The sequence below is a fragment of the Aulostomus chinensis genome, chromosome 5 (genome assembly GCF_037954235.1).
Source record: "Aulostomus chinensis isolate RoL2024-O1b breed Wild chromosome 5, RoL_Achi_v1.0, whole genome shotgun sequence".
NCBI lineage: Eukaryota > Metazoa > Chordata > Actinopteri > Syngnathiformes > Aulostomidae > Aulostomus > Aulostomus chinensis.
The window spans coordinates 14,098,096-14,116,265 of NC_141324.1; the positions used below are offsets into that span (position 1 = coordinate 14,098,096).

Consider the following 18,170-nt stretch of genomic DNA (forward strand, 5'->3'; position numbering starts at 1 on the left):
GGACCTGCAAGATTAACTACGGCAGAATGAAGAGGAAGAGAGACGGGAGAAGCTCCTAAACCCAAGTATGAGTGTTTGGCACTTGACTCCACCAGGACATCATCTCAGAACAGCTGTGAGATGGATCCCCAGAATTCAAGGGCGCAAGCTCACGATAGAACCTCAGGCTGATTTGGTGCCGCCTTTGAGTCTGCAAGGCAGAGGCCACTGATGCTTGCTTGCCTGCAAAGGCTGATGTGATGCTGCGAGCCTTCAAAGGCTGAAGGTCAGCAATGACCTTGAAAGACGATGGTATGGTTGGAAACCTGCAAAGACAAAGTGGAGATGAGGAAACAGAAAAGTGAGAGCAAACGAACCTGAGATGAATAAAATGCAGCGAGACGATCTCAGTGACGAGACTGTAATGGGGTAGTCATGATAAAACAGAATTATACGATGAGCGATACTGTACTTTTCACTTCCTTGCAAGAGGTCAGCAATGACCTGATGTTACAAAAAGGAATCAGTGAATCTGAGACCGACACCACACACCACCAGTGATACGCACTAGAAGCATGAGACACAGTTGAGAGAATGGAGTCGGCAGTGCCAAATTGATACGTTTGGAAGAGAGGATAACCTGCAATGAGTGAATGGTGAACGCCAGTCTACGCCATCCAGCTGTGCCATCAGTTCACTTGGTACCACTTGCTTATATTTTATTAAAAAAAAAAGTTAAACACAATGTTTTTTTCATGTGACAACATTTTTGGATTTTCTAAATGTTTCTCATCATGGAAGGGTTCCAGGACACATATCTTTGCATATTGAGTTGGGGATTTTTCGTCTGACAATAGTAGCACCATGATGGTGGGACGTTCGATGACTTCACAACTGGCAAAAACATGTGGTGTGTGCATGGCGAGAATAAAAGCCATTTTACTGAAATAAAAACCTATTCTGCTGTTGATGAAAAATACGATTTGTTTTAAAAGGCACATGCATAAATTAAAAAAATATAATAGCACAACTATTTCCAGGAACACACAACTATATCCACTATTATAGACATCAAAGGGGCTTTTCAAGATTCCCTATGGTGTCCCTACAGTATTATCTCAACAAAGTATGGAGCAAATATTATTGTGTAGAAAATAGTTACAACTTAACCATAAATGACCAATTAGTAGCCTGGGCGTTTCTTTTGCAAAATCAATGTGGACCCCAGGCGTTTAAAAGAGACCAGGCGTCTATTGGTGACAGGCTTTTATTTATTTTGGCACTGGCCAGCACTGGGCCATTACTATTATTTTTTTTTGTGTGTGGAACCGTGAGCTTGAAGATTTGCTGTTTGCGGTGCACTGACATCATGTGACATGAATCACTGGTAAGTTAAAATAAATGGCAAGATCTTCCATGAAACCAAGTTAAGATCAAATTAATCTCAAATGATGGCCCCCAGGCGTTGAAACGAACCTGCCATTTATTTGTGACAGGCGGCTGTTTTACAAAATGAGGGCGGACCCTTGGCCATGATATGAGACCCGGCGGCAGTTTGAAACTGGGCTATTAATTGGTCATTTACGGTAAACGGATCTTGGATCATCTTGAGTTGGATCCTTTCAATGAAGAAACATCTCATCATCAGATAATCCACTCTCTAAGCCTGAGCCATTTAGATAGACAGATAGATAGATAGACAGACAGATAGATAGATAGACAGATAGATAGATAGACAGATAGATCGATAGACAGATATAGATAGACAGATAGATAGATCGATAGATAGATAGACAGACAGATAGATGGATAGACAGACGCATAGATTGATAGATAGATAGATAGATAGACAGACTGATAGACAGACAGACAGATTGATAGATAGAAAGATAGATGGTAGAACTTTATTGATCCCACACTAGGAAATTTGTGTCAAGTCAGTTTTATTTATGTTGCACCAAATCACAACAAAAGTTCTCTCATGACTCTTCACAAGTAGAGCAGGTCCAGTTCCACACTCCTTCAATGAATTTACACCCAACAATTCTCCACCAGCAGCACATCCTGCAACAACAACGACAAAAACCTTCCTTTTAACAGGGAGGAACGTCCAGCAGATCCAGGATCAGTGGGGACGGCCTTCTGCTGTGACCTGTTGGGGGGAAAGAGAGCAGGAGAGCGGGGCAGAGACAAAGACAGATAATGGAGGAAGACAGATATACAGAAGGAAAGAGAGGGACAGAGATAAAGAGGGAGAGAAAGGGAAGACACTGATGAACAGACGGGGACGTGAGCAGGTGGAGCTACGGGTGGCAGCTTGAGCCTCTTCAGGTCTGCAGCCTCCCCCAGCAGCACCAGGATCTGGGATGAGGGGAGACTGAAGGCTCCAGAGAAGAAGACGAGTTTGTAATACGTATGAGTAAGATTTATGGATGACAAATATAGGAGGACAGAGAGGAAAGAGAGGAGGAGAGAGAAGCCCAGTGCACCATGGGAGATCCCCCAGCAGTCTAAGCCTCCAGCAGCATATCTAAGGCCCAGCCTAAGCAGTCCTGACTGTAAGCCTGATCAAAAAGGAAGGTCTTTAGTCTGCTCTTAAAGGTCGAGAGGGTGTCTGCATCCTGGACCAAAACTGGGAGACGGTTCCACAGGAGGGGAGCCTGAGAGCTGAAGGCTCTGGCTCTGTAGAAGGATATGGTGGTCAATGGTATCAAAAGCTGTACTGAGATCTCATCAGACCAGCACAGAGACCAGTCCCTCATCTGATGGTAGTTGGAGGTCATTGGTAACTTTGACGAGTGCTGTTTCTGTGCTCTGATGAACCTGAACCCTGACTGGAAATCCTCTAATAAGCTGTTGCTGTGGAGAAGTCACAGAGTTGTTGAGCAACTGCTTTCTCCAGAATTTCTGAGAGAAATGGACGATTTGATATTGGTCTGTAGATGGTAGAAGTTCTGGATCCAGGGTTGCTCTTTTGAGGAGGGGTCCAATTACTGCAACTTTAAAGGACTGAGGGACGTAACCAGATAACAGCGACACATTGATCATATCTAAGAGGGAGGTGCTAACGAGGGGTAGCTTGGTTGGGATGGAGTCTAGAAGACAGGTGGAGGTTTAGAGGAGGAAATGATTGAACTGAGCTCATGAAGACTAACGATAGAAAAACTGTCAAAGTGTATGTCTGGTCCTCCAGCTGCCTCTCAGGCTTCTGAGGCTATCGGTGCCATGTTGTCAACTGATGGCAGGAGGAGGTGAATTTTCTCTCTAAGAAGGACAATTTTGTCATTAAAGAGGTCCATGAACTCTTTGCTGCCCAGGGAAACAGGAATGCTTGGTTCAGTAGAGCTGTGGCTCTCTGTCAGTCTGGTCACAGTCCTGAAGAGGAACCTGGGGTTGTTCTTGTGTTTCTAGATTAGTGCTGAGTAGAAGGCTGCTCTCGCTATACGAAGGGCATTCTTCTAACTTTTAAGGCTGTCTTGCCAGATGATATGTGACTCCTCCAGTTTGGTGGAAACCACAGTTTTCCTGAGTGGAGTGTCGTTGATTAGTACAAATACAAAAGTGATTCATTGATAGTCAGGTAAAAGAGAGTTCTGTGGAAACACAACTGGATGTTCAGCTTCAACTCCATACGTCAGGACGAGGTGGAGGGTGTGGTTGTGACAGTGAGTGGGTTCATGAACAGACTGATGGACACCAATTGAGTCTAGAAGAGAGAGAAATGCAGCACCCAGACAGTCGTTATCAACATCCACATGAACACTGAGGTCACCTACAATCATGACTTGATCTGATTTGAGAACTAAACTGGTTATAAACTCTGAGAATTCAGATAAAACATCAAAGTAAGGACCAGGAAGATGGAACACAATAATAAACAGAAGTGGCTGCAGAGTTTCTGAGGCTGGAAGAGACGAACTGAGAATCTGGCTTTCAAATGAATTGAAATTTATTTGTCAAAAATGGCAGCAACTCCACCTCCTCGGCCAGAGCCTGGAGGAATGTGAGTGTTAATGTGACTGGGAGGAGTGCATTCATTCAGACCAACATGCCCATCATCACACAGCCTGGTTTCAGTGAGAAGAACAAGTCAATGTAATTGTCAGATATGAAGTCTCCAGGTAGGCTGATTGATACTCTAAATTGACTGTAGGTGTGACTGTGAGTGTGAATGGTTGTCTGTCTCTATGTTGGCCCTGTGATGGACTGGTGACCTGTCCAGGGTGAACCCTACCTCTCGCCCGTAGCTGCTGGGAAAGTCTCCAGGCCCCCCGTGACCCTGAACAGGAATAAGCGGAAGAAAATGGATGGATGGAAGTCTGCAGGATTTATTACCAACTTCCTATAAAACCAAGAAATCTCCATCCGTCGTCCGTCTGTCTGAGTCGTCTCATCTCCCCACCAGGTGGTTGAATCATATGAAACTGCTGATGGCCACAGAGAGCTGTCATATTCAGAGAGAGACACGGCACGAGAATCAACGTGATTTCTTTTTTAAATGGTTTTCTACAAAACGATGCTTTGGACCACCGTCTTCTTTTAGTGAGTTAAAAAACAGGGCCTCCCCGTCACTCCAACCCACATTGTGGTTGAAGGTTGAGCTGAGTTGTGTAAACACCATGTTGACATTTTGTCACTGCAGTTACAAATCAATGTTGCATTCACGCAGCAATCACAACTCTCCAGAAACACCTCTGGTCATACGATGATGGAACATGGACGTGTCAGCAGCTGGGGTCCATGACATGTTCTTAAAAAAGGAAGGTAAACATACGTCACACGTTGCTACAGACCTGTACTTCCTTCATGTCTCTGTCATTGACTCCTTCTGGTTCATGTCATATCCTCAAGGATATTTAATGTCATCACTCAATGTTTTTATTGCTTTGCACTTTTGTTGTGCTGTAATTTAGCTTGAATGTAATAAAACATGATCACTCTTTAATCGCTAAGACATCAAGAGGTTAAATCAGTCAGAGTTGTGGAAAAGATTCTAGAACTCCAGAGCTTCCTCCAGTCACTCCCAGTACAGCGTCATGACGCTACAGGCTACAGTTTATTAGCATATTTGCCAAATTCTCCTCCTGTTTACAGGTCTGGGGTCTGCAGGGTCACAACAGGCACATTTTGTGGAGCTGGTCAGGTCAGGCTCATGGCCACTCAGCCCATGTGTGTTATGGATGTATAACTGGATACAGGAAGTGCTCCACCAGTTAAAACAATACTGACATGCTGGCCAAACACCAGTAAAACAAGTATGGTTTCATTCATGTGAGACGCACTGATCCAAAAAGGACTTTCCCCCAACAATCAGACTGGGAAGCAGACGTCTTTACACCAGTGGACTGAGAATTGTTCCAATTGCTGGAGTGGAAATTGAGGGCTTTCATGGAAATGTCAACCAGTCAGCAGGACACAGCAGGGAATCGAACCCCATCCCAGTACACCAGGAGTACCATTACCAGTGTCTTCAGCTGTTTGACACCTCATGGAAGGGGAAAAATAAAAGAACCTCCACAGAGCAAAAATCTCCTCCATGAGGGTTTTAAGTCTCAAGCTGTAACAAGAACAGGAACGACTTCTGTGGGGAAACATCCAATTAAATTCATTATTTTTCCTCTTTGAGTTCTGACTGTCACATATTTGAGCAGCTCCACCAAATGAGGATGGAAAGGTTTTTGTGTCAGGCTGCTGGAAGATTCCACCACCAGATATGAAACCCTACATGAATAAAATCCCCACAGGCCCTCACAGCCACATCCATTTCTTTGTTGTGTTTTGGATTTGGAGTCAAATCACCAGTGCCTTTCCCTCAGTTACTAAACATCATGAAGGTTTAGTTTTCTAGATTCAGTGATGAAGTATTTACATCAAAGCATGTTTTCATTGTTTTAAATTCTTTTATAACTTCATCCAACGCTTGCGTCATCCATGAAGAAAATACACTGAAGCAGTTTGGAAACCCTTCCACTGTTGTGTCCACCCCCCCCCCCCCGCATAATTTTTCAAAGATATTCAGTCGTCACTCTTTTTGACCTCATCAAGAGCAATAAAACTCCCGTTATCCATGATTGTGTCTCCATCTTCATCATCTTCTCATCCTAACATGAGACCTTCTTGTCCTCTCATCCATGCGCTGCCATTTCAGGTCCATGTTTCTCTTTTTTTTCCTCTTTTCTTCACCTCTTTGCCTCTCATGCTGTTTTGTTGTCAAATGTTCATGAATGTTGCCATCGGTACCTCTCAGTTTCTTTGCTTGCACTATCAAGACCTTCCTCTGCTTCCTGCTGATGAATCTTATGATGACAGCTGGTTTTGCCTCCTCTGGCTTTCTTGGTGAAGTGTGACAAATAAATACTTCCTCACTTTGGATGCTTTTGTTCTTCCTGTGCAGAGAGCCCACCACTTGTTGTTCAGGTGTCAGCACTTCTTCCTGTGGGGCCTCTTCTGTTCTCTCCAGGTTTGCAGTCGTTCCAGCATCGGTTCAGTGTGGAGTATCCAGACCTGTTAGGATCAAATCAGCTCTTCTTGTCTGTTGCTCCACTTCATCCTCTCTCAGCTCCAGCACAGACATTTTCTGTCGTTCTCTGTGTGCGTGGCTTTCAGTGACTTCACCTCCTCAGTTTGTCCAATAAGTTGTTCCTGCTGGCATGAGAGCTTTGTCAGCTCATGTGACATCAAGTTTAGAGATCTTTTACTCTCTTCCAGGTTGTTAGCAGCTGTCATTTCTTTGACCCCTGGACTGTTTCCTCTGTTTGACATTCATTCTTCACATGGTTGCTGCTGGGGCCTGGTGGTGGCCTCTCCTGGAGCCTTGTGGTGGCCTCTGCTGGAGCCCGGTGGTGGCCTCTGCTGTAGCCCGGTGGTGGCCTCTGCTGTAGCCCGGTGGTGGCCTCTGCTGTAGCCCGGTGGTGGCCTCTGCTGGAGCCTGGTGGTGGCGTCTGATGGAGCCTGGTGGCGGCCTCTGCTGCCGCCTGGTGGTGGCCTTAGTTGGAGCTTGGTGGTGGCCTCCGTTGCTGCCTGGTGGTGGCGTCAGATGAAGCCTGGTGGTGGCCTCTGCTGTGGCCCGGTGGTGGCCTCTGCTGAAGCCTGGTGGTGGCCTCTGCTGGGGCCCGGTGGTGGCCTCTGCTGAAGCCTGGTGGTGGTTTCTGCTGGGGCTTGGTGGTGGCCTCCTTTGCGGCCTGGTGGTGGCCCCTGCTTGAGCCTGGTGGTGGCCTCTGTTTGGGCGTGGTGGTGGCCTCGGCTGCCGCCTGGTTGTGACCTTTGCTGGAGCCTGGTGGTGGCCAATGTTTGAGCCTGGTGGTGGCCCCTGTTGGAGCATGGTGGTGGCCCCTGTTGGAGAATGGTGGTGGCCCCTGTTGGTGGCCTCCGTTGCTGCCTGGTGATGGCCTCCTTTGCAGCCTTGTGGTGGCCTCCTTTACAGCCTGATGGTGGCCTTTGCTGGAGCCTGGTGGTGGCCTCTGTTGGAGCCTTGTGGTGGCCTCTGTTGGAGTCTTGTGGTGGCCTCTGCTGGACCCCGGTGGTGGGCTCTGTTGCCGCCTGGTGGTGGCCCCTGCTTTAGCCTGGTGGTGGACTCTGCTTGAGTCTGGTGGTGGCCCCTGCTTGAGCCTGGTGGTGGCCTCTGCTGGGGCCTGGTGGTGGCCCCTGCTTAAGCATGGTGGTGGCCTCTGCTGGGGCCTGGTGGTGGCCTCTGCTTGGGCGTGGTGGTGGCCTTGGCCGCCGCCTGGTGGTGGCCTCTGCTGCAGCCTGGTGGTGGCCAATGTTTGAGCCTGGTGGTGGCCCCTGTTGGGGCATGGTGGTGGCCTCTGCTGGGGCATGGTGGTGACCTCCGTTGCTGCCTGGTGGTGGCCCCTGTTTGAGCCTGGTGGTGGCCTCTGCTGCTGCCTGGTGGTGGCCTCTTCTGGAGCCCGGTGGTGGCCTTTGTTGGAGCCTGGTGGTGGCCTCTGCTGGAGCCTGGTGGTGGCCCCTGTCGAAGCCTGGTGGTGGGCTTTGCTGGGGCCTGATGGTTGCCCCTGTTGGAGGCTGGTGGTGGTGTCTGATGGAGCCTGGTGGTGGCCTCTGCTGGAGGCTGGTGGTGGCCTCTGCTGGAGCCTGGTGGTGGCGTCTGATGGAGCCTGGTGGTGGCGTCTGATGGAGCCTGGTGGTGGCCTCTGCTGCCGCCTGGTGGTGGCTGATACAACATTTAGAGGTCATCTCATTTGTCCTGCAGGGATCTGCTTCTTTTCACTTTGGCGTCGTCCAAAGTGCTGAAAAGGAAAACCACAGAAGAAATTTCAGATAAAAAAGTTGAGTAAAATGTCAGAAGACAGCAGGTTTGTTCAGCTGTAGACTCGCCCTCCAACTCATAAATCCTGAAAGAGTTAAATTCGTGTCACTCTGATTCTCTAAGATGTTGCTGCCCTCAACTCTGATCTGCTCTGATCTCTCACCTCTGCTCTCATCTCAGGGTCTCCTTGTCCGTCCTCATGTTGCTTCTCGTCTCCGGGTCGTCCCTCATCTTGTCCGTCCCTCTGGTCTCATCTGGCATCTTCTCTGCATTTTGGGGTCCTGGGTGATCTGGAACTGAGGGGAAAAAAAAACCTCTGAGACAAAATAAGGGAAGAGAATCAAAGAGCATTAAAAGTGATAAATGAGACTCAGCAGCTCTCAAACTAACCTTGTGAGGGGGAGTGGTGTCATGTGACCCCCTCACCCAAACACACACACACACACACACACACACACACACACACACACACACACAAACACATGAAAAAGTTACATCAAATCCAAGCTTGTGAAAGTGGAAGAGGAGGGGACGGAAGAGGATGAGGTGGAGGAGAATTCGGAGGAAGAGGAAAGGGAAGAGGAGGAGGGGGCAGAGGAGGAGGAGGGAGAGCAATGGAGAGGAGTGGAGCAGCAGGGAGGGTAGAAGAAGGAGCAGGAGGAGCGAGGTGAGCAGACGAGTGGAGTAGAGGAGGAAGGAGGGAGAAAGAGGGAGGGGGAGGAGGGAGGGGAGAGGACAACGGGAGCAGGGTGGGGGAGAGGGGAAAGGGAAAGGCTGGAGGAGGAAAAGTCAGAGGAGGAGGAAAAGTCAGAGGAGGAGGACAAGGAGGAGAAGCAGGGTGGAGAGAGGGAGGAGGCGGAGGAGTGGAGAGGAGTAGAGGTGCAGGGAGGCTTGAAGATGGAGGGGGAGGGGGGAAGGGAGAGGATGAGCAGAGTGGAGCTGGAGGGAGGGCAGAAGTGGGAGGGGGAGGAGGGAGGGGAGAGGACCAGAGGAGTGGAGCAAGATGGAGGGGCAAAAAGTGAAGGAGATTTCGGGGGGGAGCAGATGGCAGGAGCTGGTGCAGGCCTCAGCTTCACGGTGGAGGTCCAGCTGGGACACTGAGGAGACAGAAACACAGCCAGCGTCAGACTCCTGCTCCACATCCAGGACACATGAAGGGACTCCTGAAGGAGCAGCAATGACCCACCCTCCTGAGGACCATCCTGGGGCTGCTGCGTCCTCCCGGGTCTGGGACCAGGACTGAGATCCAGGAGAGACGCTGCCAAGACAGAAACCATCAAACCTTCAACTCTTGGACCAAACTGAAGTGAATCAGAAGACGCTTGAACCAGAAGATCGATAATCACCCACCTTCCTGAGGACGAGCCTCACGTCGGGCTTCCTGACGCAGCAAGAGTGGTGCTGATCCACCTGGAGACAGAAACCAGTCACACTACTGATCCATGACACCTGAGCACACCTGCAGCTGCTGGACCGAACTAAATCACATGATCAGTTCTCAACAATACAAACATGAGTCCCAGTTCATTCCTGCATCTTAACATCCACGTTGTGCTGCTCAGAGACCGTGTGATGAACCTGTACTGGTGATCAACCAGAGCTCTGTCACTCCAGCTCATCAACAACCAGACGCTCCTCCATCTTGAAGTCGTCCCCTGGACAGACGCCAGGTCAAAGCCAAGCTGACTCACTTCCTGTTCTGCTCACATGGTTCTGACATGAATCCACATTTAATTCATGCTTTACACTTTCCAACAAGCGTTGATGTCTCCTTTAAATTCTTTAGAACAACACAGCAACACGTCAGAGAATGAACCAAACTGTTCATTTCTGCTGAAATTCAGAAAAAAAGGTTTCTCTTCTACTTTCTAAAAGTGTGTTTATGACAACAAATCAGCTCTACGGCCTGGGATAGAAATAAATATGAATTAACATTTTTGATCTGAACAGGAAAGATTTATTACAGTAAACACACACACACACACAGCAATATAAAAGCTACATGAGGAACAAGATTTTCCAATGTGGAAAACAGATTTATAACATTTCCCTGAGTTTCAGTGATTTGTTCAAAATGTTCATTCGCTGTTTCAATAAAGATGTGAAGCTGCTGATGTGGGAAATAAGAGGTTTTATAACTGATGAGTTTTTGAATATTGCAGGTCTTAGACACACACACACACACACACACACACACACACACACACACAGATGTTAAATGTCAACTTCAAACTCCCTGTTTTCAGTTGAATTTGCCGTTTCATTCATTGAAGTGAGTGATTACAACGAACAAGCAAACTTCCAAATGTTGCATTAAATCTCATAGAAAAGTCCAGTCCTCTTGATGTGAAACTGATGCTCTGATCACCAAAGCTGAGCTGATTCAGTCGAGTTCAGAAATAAACAGCTCACCTGTTAGCTTGAATGAAGCATGACTCCAGTCATTCAGACATAAAGTCGGTTCATTATTTATCTCAGTGGTCAACAACTTTGAAACCAATATGTTTCAATGCTATTTTGTTCTCCAAATTGTGTCTCAAATCCTAAAATGCCTTCCCGGTGAAATGACAGTGCGTCAGAGGATTTGAGCTCCTCGCGAAGTGTCAACAGCAAAACAACAGAAAGGACAAACAAACAAAGTGAACACAGAATTGAAGTAAAACAGGACAACCTACTTTTGCCATGTTGGACGTCTCCTCCAAAGGTTTGTGAAAGTGCTTTTTCCTGAGAAACTCTGTCAGAAGTCGCTCAGACACGTCTGCTCCAACGGCTGCTGACAGCAAACTGCGAGAACTTGACTGTGATCACGTGATGACGTATGTTAACGTTCGCGGGATCATCGCGAATGATGCGCGTGGAGACCAAGCATAGCAACCACAACTCTTCATCCTCCTCTTCCTCTCCTGCGCGTCTCAAGGCTCCAGGTCTCGTTGAGTGAATCTTATCCTCCATTAAAGCTCAACAAAGACCTGACAGTACGAAAGACACTAAAAGCGTTCCAGTCTGAATTTACTAGCTTTTGCAATGATTAATGGGTTTAAAAGCTTCATGTATTTCATAAACAATATGAAACAATATGAAAACAAAAGGGTTTGGAAAAACAAAGTCGATGCAAAATACTGTTAATTTTTCGCTCACTGTCAAATCAGATGCATGAATTTATGTGGCTGGGGAGGAAACATGAATCCACAGAGACACGCATTTCCCAAAAATGAAATCTAAACTCACCTCAGAGTTTAATGTGATTACATGAGGATGAGAGCAGGAACAGAATTAGGAGAAGACAGTAAGAGAAGAAGTGGCAGAAGTGGGATTCTATCAATGTCTTCCTGGTGATAAATGCTTCCAAGCGGGTCAAACACACACCTGTGGTGCTGAGGTGCTGGTCCAAGAAAACAAGGAGAAAAATGACAAACGCAGCTGCACAATCAGGCTTTCATGGGATGATTTGGTGGAGAAAATCTTGAACTGACGTGTATCACACAAATACGTGAATATGAAATACCACAATGAGAAGAAACAGTACAACTACTGAACTGAATGACATATGAAATATAAAAATAACCACTTCAGAATCAGTATACACCAGGAACGTGCGCATGACCATAGAGGGGCAGCGGCTCGGTGAACGTGATATGCAATTGCCACTCCTTCGCCTTCCTTTTCTGTATCTGTAACACAGATAACCTACAGCTTATATATATATATACATATATATATGTATATGTATATATATACATACATATATATACATATATATGTATATATATGTACATACATATATACATATATATGTATGTATGTATATATACATATATACATACATATATATACATATATATGTATATATATGTACATACATATATATACATATATGTATGTATGTATGTATGTATATATATATATATATATATATATATATATATTTGTATATACATATAAATATAAATAAAGTGTATATACACCCAGAATGTTGAAATCACAAATCACAAATATTATTCTCATTATCATTATTATTTTGTTAGCCCACACAACAATAGCAAGGTCACAATAAATTTTAAAGGCCTGTCTAAACCTCGGACCTGTACTTTAGTCCTGAAGTGAGGGAAATAGGCTACGATCCGCCGAGTACACGGTGTATTTCATTTTGAAAATTAGCCAAATATAGAGCGTTTTTCCGAAATATGAGGCGACCCACATTTAAGCAGGTTGAATAAATGGACGGCGACTCGTTAGACCAGAACTCACAGGTTCAAGTTGCTCCTCTGTCACGTCTCCTTAGTTCTGCATGGGGCAGCGGCTCCTCTCCATCTCACTCGCCCGCTCGCTCCCTCTGTGACCGCGGAGCCGCAACGACCAGAGAAGCGGCTCGACTCTTTCATCCGAGGCTGAAGCAGCCCAGGGCCCAATAGGAGGAGTTCATCAGATTCCGCCTATGCAGAGTAAAACTGCTTCAGTACAACAAGTCACCAGGAACATTGATGCTGCTTGCCCCAGCTACTGAACAGGACAGGTAAAAAAAAAAAAAAGCAGCCCAGGGCCCTATGTGTGCGCGTGGCTGGTTCACTTTGGGACATAAAAACTAAATGGAACGTATTTTGAAAGCAATTCAACCAAATGCCAGAAGTCATTGTACATAAACTCTGCAGTTTTCAGAGTTACTTTCGTTACTGCTTCTGTTGCTCCATCAAATATGAAAACAGACACGCTGACTCAGTCAGTGTGACGTCTCAACCTCGTAAACGTACCAGGCAGACGTACCAGACATATTTTTCAAGTTTAGCAATACTCTGTGATGGGCACTAGATGGAGCCAGTGGGCAACCACAACCCCCCAGAGAGAAGAGGTTACAGCTCAATTTTCCATCCCTCCAACCTTTTTCCTACCTGCTCATCTGTTAAGGGTTGCAGGGGGAGATGAAGGTCAGAGAATTGTGTGCTTGTAAAATGGTAAATGGACTCAATTTTATATAGCGCTTTTCTACCTTTGCGGCACTCAAAGGGCTTTACAGTGTCCTCTCATTCACACACACACACACACACACACTCACACACTGATGGTGGAGGCTGCCATGCAAGGCACCAACCTACTCATCAGGAGCAAGTATGGGTTCAGTATCTTGCTCAAGGACACAAGGACATGGTCACCAGGGTCGGGGATCGAATCAGCGACCCTTTGGTTGCTGGAAGGCCACTCTACCCCTGAGCCACAATATGAAAGTGTTTTTTTCTAGTTAATTCTGGTGTCTCATCCAGCCATCCATCCATTTTCTACCACTTATCCTGTTAAGGGTCAGGGGGGGCTGGAGCCTATCCCAGTAGCCTTCAGGTGAGAGGCGGGGTTCACCCTGGACAGGTCACCAGTCCATCTCAGGACCAACACATAGAGACAGACAAACATTCACACTCACAGTCACACCTACGGTCAATTTAGAGTATCAATCAGCCTCGTCCCCTCTTGTTGTCTTTGGACTGTGGGAGGAAGCTGGAGTACCAGAGAGAACCCACACAGGAACAGGGAGAACATGGAGACTCCACACAGAAAGATCCTGTGATGGAGCCGGGACTCAAACCAGGAACCTTCTTGCTGTGAGGCCACAGTGCTGACCACTGCACCACCGTGCTCCCCTACTACTGCTAAACTATTCAAATGAAATTTGAAAAATATATTACATTTATTAACGTGTATAAATTGTGTCATTTTACCACTGCAATCATGTTATACAATTTCTGCTTCCTGCTGGACAACTTTCACAGTCAAATTTGGAGCAAAAAAGACATTTTAATTCCAATTCATGAAATCCGTTTTATTCGTCAAGTTCGGAATCACAAATATGTCTCTTCAACTTTCCCATAAAATGTTGCCTTCTCTCTTTGGACTTCAGATGAAGGAAATGTTTAAAAAGTCTGAAGCAAGCAGAGGAAATTGAAGGCCTCATTCCCAGCTTCACATGAATTATTAAACCAGACGATTCTAACAGTCTGAAGGGAATTTCACATACTGCACTTCTGTTCCAGAACAGAGACGATAACACGTGATGAATAACTAGGACTTCAGAGTTTTTGTTTCGGTTTCCAAAAAAATACAAGCCTTTTCCTAAAGAGAGAGATTAGCTTTTTATCAATAAGGATTTTGGCTGGATTATTTTCATTCCTAATTTTATCGCAGGTCAGACAGCAGCTTTCCTCCCAGCAAGGTCCATCCTCTCAACTTCTGTAACACCAGCAAAGTGAGTAACTTCCTGCAGAGACTGATGTCTCAGCTGCTGCCATCAAAAACAGATCCCTGCAGTGGCTCTAGCCTCGTTGCTCTCTCTTCGCGCACTGGAGGATCAGTAATCTCCTCGTTATTCCGCCGGCTGTGTTGGCTCCCAGTGTTTGATAGATAATCAATGCCAGAGATAAATCGGGCAACAAGCATCAACAGTGTGGTGGAGAAAAGATCATTTTCACCTAAAAAAAAAAAGAAAAAAAAAAAGGCTGTCGTTGTAAAGCCTTGTTTTAGTACATTCTACAAATTGATCACAAAATGATAGAACGTATTAGTAGGTATTATTATTAGTAGTATTATGATTATTATTACGACATGCTCTGCTTTGGTTGTTGCTATTTAACCTGCTTTAGAGTGCCTTCGTATGTCTCTTGGATTTCGGCTCTGATTAGCAGGTGTTCGTATGGCGTTGACGTGCTGGTAGCAGTTCTTTCAATGCGCGTTTGAATTACCGGCTTCTCGTGAGTCGAGCGGCAGCCAGCATATCTAAGTGAGGATATTTTTTTAAAGTCCCCTAAGGACCCCCCCCCCCCCCACACACACACACACACACTAAGATAAGATTGTTAAAATTTTTCCTAAACATAGTGCGCAGGAGGAATGACCTGTTTTTTTTTTCAGGGCCACATTTTAGTTCACGAGACTCGCATTTTTTCACTAAATAATCTCCACGAACGAACACCGATTTTATGATTTAGAACATGCTCGTGCAGTCACTCATGGTACAAAGCTCACGTTGTGATATGGACAAACTACACGGCTCAAGCTTCTTTTTCAGCAGCGATGTTAAATGTCTGCAAGAACCTTTGTGGGCTTGTTTAGCTGCTTGTTGGCCACCAGTCGTTAGCAACCCTCATTGGCGAACTTCCACGTGTTGAAGACACGTATAACCTTTGAAATCAACGAGGGTGATAATCACCGACGAATTTCATGCCTTCCAACACGACATTAAAGCATCTTAACCATTCCTACCAACTGTATGGCTCCCTGCTCCCTTAGTTGTCCGCACGGGGATAAATAAAGTTCTCTGAATCTGAGCTCATATTGTGTTGTATAACTGTCAGTGCACACAATGTAAGCCTTGTCTCCAATCTATTTGATTTGTGGTACCCAAGGGACCTAAGAACAGTTGCAGGTATGGTGTTTTTGTTATAATGACATCACGTATGCCAGCGAGGGTCGCAGGATTGTCCGTACACAAACACTTAGCTCCTGAGACATGGGTTACAAGAAGTCCAAGCTATTCTCTTTGAGCAATTAAAGTAACACGTGTTTCCCTCTCCATAACATAATTGCTGGAAGAGGCCGAGGTGGATGTCAGAGTTACGCTGAAAGACACAGAGCTGAAAGGGTTATTTGCCCCCTGATGTCTTTACCAGCCTGGGCAGCCATGGGACTGGGACTGGGCGAAGAGGAAACGCAATCAGAATTCACAGAAAAGAGGGGACATTAGCAGCCGTAGACAAAAAAGGTCACCGTCCTGCTACCCCAGGTGAGGAAGGAGGTTGTAATAAGAAGCGAATGTTCCCTTTCCTGCAGGGCTAGGGTGCGGGAGGTGGCCCGGCAGCCTGTCCCCAATCTCTGTCAGAGCTCTCAGTGCTGTGGATCAACATCCGAAAACTATACAAGCCAAGATGAGTCAAACATTGTTGAAATATTTAGTATCAAAGCGCTTTTGCTCTTGACGGAACTTGAAAATGACCTACTTGTAAAATAAGAACATAGGAAATGGAGCATTGATAAGATCATAAAGGACTGTTTACATGTGTGACAGCCAAAAAGTCCCGCGTCTCGTTCCATATTGACATCGATTTTTTTATTTTTATGATAGATGGCGTGGTTTCCATGACTTTCCCACATCTGTGAGGAAGCTTGTTAAAACACATTCTCTGAAACATCTGTTCACAGAAACCCAAGATAAAATGGACAATGTGCTACAAGGGTTGATACCGTATGAACGTGCATTGAAGTAAATCACTATTAGACATGAGACCTGCCCGTCAAACTTCTTATACACAAATATGCAGGTATTTGGGACATTTTCTGGCTCCATTTATTTGTATGATTTATGGATTTATCAAGCTTTAAGTTTGTTCAAGTTTTTATCTATTTTCATAAAATAAAACTTTTCCGGGCCGAGGAATGGATGGCTGCGTTGAAATTCCATGAGTTTTTCCTGGTTTTCCCACGTTTTGTCGTTCACAACATTACAAGCCATTTGCGCCGTCAAACATCCGTGCTGTCCGCTTACAGACTCGCATGTGACACGTGGCACTTTTACGAGGATTCATCACAAATATGATTTGACTGTGTGGTTGAACAGTCACTTTATAAATGGCCTTCCTCCTTCTTCTGCAGTCCAGAATTTTCCTCGACTACAGAGTCAGAGAGAGACTGAGATCTGCTTTGTTCCAAGGTCATTACTTGAACATTTCATGTATATGTGAGTACAAGCAGTTTCGATTTGACCTTTTGCACCTTTTTTAAAAAGGATTTTATCTCTTCATTTATGGCTGAACATTTACTTGTAAGTGTTTTTTAGTCTAAATGTACGTGATCTGGTTAAAGATGTTATTCAAAGACACCGTAGTTTTGTGCCCGGTTTTGAAAACCCCTCATTGGCGTAGCCTTCTTTCACATACTTTCTACCCTTTCTGTGAAATATCTTGTCGATGCCTTGCAGTAAAAACATGTTTAATACAGTAACTTTTAAGGCTAAAAACACAATAACCTCTGGGGGGGGGGGGGTTGTTTTATTCTCAAAGCGTCGAAGAAAATATAAGATGGAAAGTGCATGAGTGTCACACCACTTCCTCACATCCTTCGACAGCTATTGTTGCTGTTGGAGGGAAGTCGAAAAACCCTGTTGAGTAAGGCAGAATATCAGTCAATTTTCGGTCTATCGTTTCATATTTTGCTCCCAAGGAAAACAAAGTGTAACATAATTTCTTTTCCTCACTAACATCCGGAGCCTGTCGTGTCAGTTTAAGGTAAAATACGTGCTGAAGTCCTGTGTTATTGAGCAGGGGATTAAAGAAGTGACATGAACTGACAGGAAAACCCTTCAGGACGACAGGAAACCAGTATCTCTTTGTGGGGGTGATAAAAACGACTCCCCAAAGCATCCCACCGGCTGACCTTTAATTTCATCGCGGCTACTCCTGCGGTGAGCAGCACATCCCAAATGTGGAAAAACACTTGACGTTAAACAAAGGATATCCTTTAGGCCGGCGCTCTGCCTTCTACCGTCAATACACTGTATTTATTAATTGGCACCAACACAATACTCTCTTGAATTAACAGTACGTTCCCATCCTCTCACGGTTCGACCAACAGGATGTTTATCTGCTCGTGTAAGGGTTCGTTTATTTGCTCCACTTAGGCTCCATGGTGAGGATTTCTTTCATTTACAGGAGACGTAATGCAAAGCTGTATTACAGATACGGGAGGAAAAAGCTGCTCATGTTACTCATCTCTAAACAGGTTTGATTTCTTTCTACTGACAAACTTGTCAAGTTCCATCAGCTGATGGCGTTAAGCTGCAATTTAGATTTCATAGATTTGTAAACTATGCAGCGACAAAGATGAATGAAGGTTAAATCAAGGTTTTTACATTGATTTCAACCTTGAGAAGGTTTTTGAGGCCCATGAAGCT

General features: G+C 45.5%; 1 protein-coding gene across 1 annotated transcript; it reads right to left on the reverse strand.

The window, feature by feature from the left end:
• Positions 1-7,206: 7,206 nt before the first annotated feature.
• On the reverse strand, positions 7,207-8,924 carry LOC147261350 (uncharacterized). The gene is made up of 3 exons (XM_086204914.1): positions 8,636-8,924; positions 8,409-8,541; positions 7,207-8,225 (listed from the first exon to the last, which is right to left on the reverse strand). Exon 3 carries the CDS (start codon positions 8,170-8,172, stop codon positions 7,537-7,539), a length of 636 nt encoding a protein of 211 aa, XP_086061040.1. The 5' UTR covers positions 8,173-8,225; positions 8,409-8,541; positions 8,636-8,924; the 3' UTR covers positions 7,207-7,536.
• Between the last annotated feature and the right edge of the window lie 9,246 nt (positions 8,925-18,170).